This window comes from Gekko japonicus, unplaced genomic scaffold (assembly GCF_001447785.1).
Source record: "Gekko japonicus isolate JY-2015 unplaced genomic scaffold, Gekko_japonicus_V1.1 scaffold12146, whole genome shotgun sequence".
Taxonomy (NCBI): domain Eukaryota; kingdom Metazoa; phylum Chordata; class Lepidosauria; order Squamata; family Gekkonidae; genus Gekko; species Gekko japonicus.
In genome coordinates, this window is record NW_015169494.1 from 1 (window position 1) to 2,136 (window position 2,136).

The window sequence follows — 2,136 nt, forward strand, 5'->3', positions numbered from 1 at the left end:
CGAGAGATCCGCCTCCACCTGGAACGGGAAGAGCTCCTGCGACGGCAGAGGGGCCTGGCCGGCTCCCGGGGGGCCCCGGAGTACGTCGAGGTGCGGATCAGGCCGTTCCTGAGCCAGAGCGTGCCGCCCTCCCCGCTGGCGAAGGAGAAGGAGCTCCAGTGGGCCGGCGTCCAGATGCAGCGGGAGATCCGCCGGGAGTGCCAGCGCGAGGAGGACCTGGTGCAGCTGGGGAAGGTGCGGGGGGCCTACGACCGCGGGACCCCGCGGGAGCTGCAGGAGAAGAAGATGATCTTCGAGCAGGCCGCCCCGGAACCGCCGGCCCCCGCGAAGACCGTGCCCGGCAGCTCGGAGGGGACCAGGGAGCGGCCCTGCGCCGAGACCGACGGTGCCACCGGCCCAGTAGCCCAGGCCCTGCCCGAGAGGCCCTCCACGGCCAACCCCTTCTTCTCCTTGCGGGCCAAAAGCCCCCAGTCCCTCCTAGAGCGGGAGGTCCAAGAAGCCCAGGAGCGAGAATGGGAGCTCCAGAGGCAGAGGAGGAAGATCTACGGCTCAGCAGTGCTCACCCGGCAGCCCGAGGAAGCATTGGGTCAGGATGCGGAGGTGCCCTTCCAGCCAGGTGAGCTCTGGAGTGTGTGTCTCTGTGTGTGTGTCTCTCTGTGTGTGTCTCTGTGTGTGTGTCTCTGTGTGTGTGTCTCTGTGTGTGGGGGTGTTGGCACTTCCACCCATGCGCGGACTCTAATCTGGGAGAACCAAGTTTAATTCCCCACTCCTCCAGTTGCACCTGCTGGATGACCTTGGGCAAGCCGTAGTTCTGGCCAGAGCTGTCCTGGGAAAAGAGCCGTTTCTGTCAGAGCTCTCTCAGCCCCGCCTACCTCACAGGGTGCCTGTTGTGGGGAGGTAAAGGAGTTTGTAAGCCGCTCTGAGACACCTTTGGGTAGCAAAGGGCGGGGTATAAAAACCCAATCTCTCTCTCTGTCTCTGTCTCTGTCTCTCTCTCTCTCTCTCAATGCACTTCAGCCATCGCTTGCCGATGGATTCTGCCGTTTCACGCGGTAAGATCCAGTTGCAAAGTGCACGGAAAGAGGGTTGGGAGGGGGCCATGCAGCACAGAATGTCGGAAGTCACCATCTCCGGATACAGAGAAACAGTGTCACTGAACCAAATGGGACGGTAGGCCAACGAGAAAAATTCACAAATACCTCCCCCCCCACACACACACCCAGTGACCAATGTTCCCTCTAAGCTGTAGAGTCTTGTGAGCAAAAATTCTACTTTGTGAGCTACTGGCATTAAAGTTGTGAGCAAGCCATTTGGCTACTGCATAAATTAGTTTGCTCTCGAACCATCCTTCCTGAGCAAAGACAAAAATCTGTGAGCCGGAGGCTAAAAAACTGTGAGCTAGCTCACACTAACTCAGCTTAGAGGGAACACTGCCAGTGACCCCAGTTTGGGGGGTGAGGCTTGGGGCTGTAAGGTTTGGGGAAGTGCGGGACCTCAGATTGTATAACATTTGCTTCTTTGTATGTTTAAAACATAGAAGCATAGAGTTGGAAGGGATCCCCAAGGGTCATCTAGTCCAACCCCCTGCCCAATGCAGGAAATTCACAAATACCTCCCCCCCCCACACACACACACAGTGACCCCTGTTCCATGCCCAGAAGATGCAAAAAGACCTCCAGTATCTCCAGCCAAACTGGCTTGGAGAATAATGGCTTCCTGACCCCAAAGTGGCGATCGGCATTTCCCTGGGCGTGTAAGAAAGGGGCCACGAGGACTAAGCCATGGTGCAACCAGTGTCCCCTCTAAGCTGAGTTGGCGTGAGCTAGCTCACAGTTTTTTAGCCTCTGCCTCGCACGTTTTTGTCTTCGCTCAGGGAGGAGGGCTCCAGAGCAAAGTAATTTAGGCAGCAGCCCAATCGCTGGCTCACAACTTTAATGCCGGTCGCTCACAAAGTAGAATCTTTGGTCACAAGACTCCACAGCTTAGAGGGAGCATTGGAGGCGACCCTTCCTGCTCTCCCTCTTGTGAGCCGCCCAAGTTCACAGAATCAGCATGGGTGTCAGGTGGCCGTCTAGCCTCTGTCTGAAAACCTCCCAAGGAGGAGAGCCCACCACCACCTCCCGAGGAAGCCTGTTC

The 2,136-nt window shown here is 57.6% G+C and overlaps 1 protein-coding gene across 1 annotated transcript; it reads left to right on the plus strand.

Annotated features, from left to right (window-relative positions):
• Positions 1 to 48: 48 nt before the first annotated feature.
• Positions 49 to 616, plus strand: LOC107115070 (the record flags this gene model as incomplete). Its single annotated transcript, XM_015416671.1, has 1 exon — positions 49 to 616. A coding segment is annotated over one exon (568 nt), but the record flags the coding sequence as incomplete, so codon positions are not given.
• Between the last annotated feature and the right edge of the window lie 1,520 nt (positions 617 to 2,136).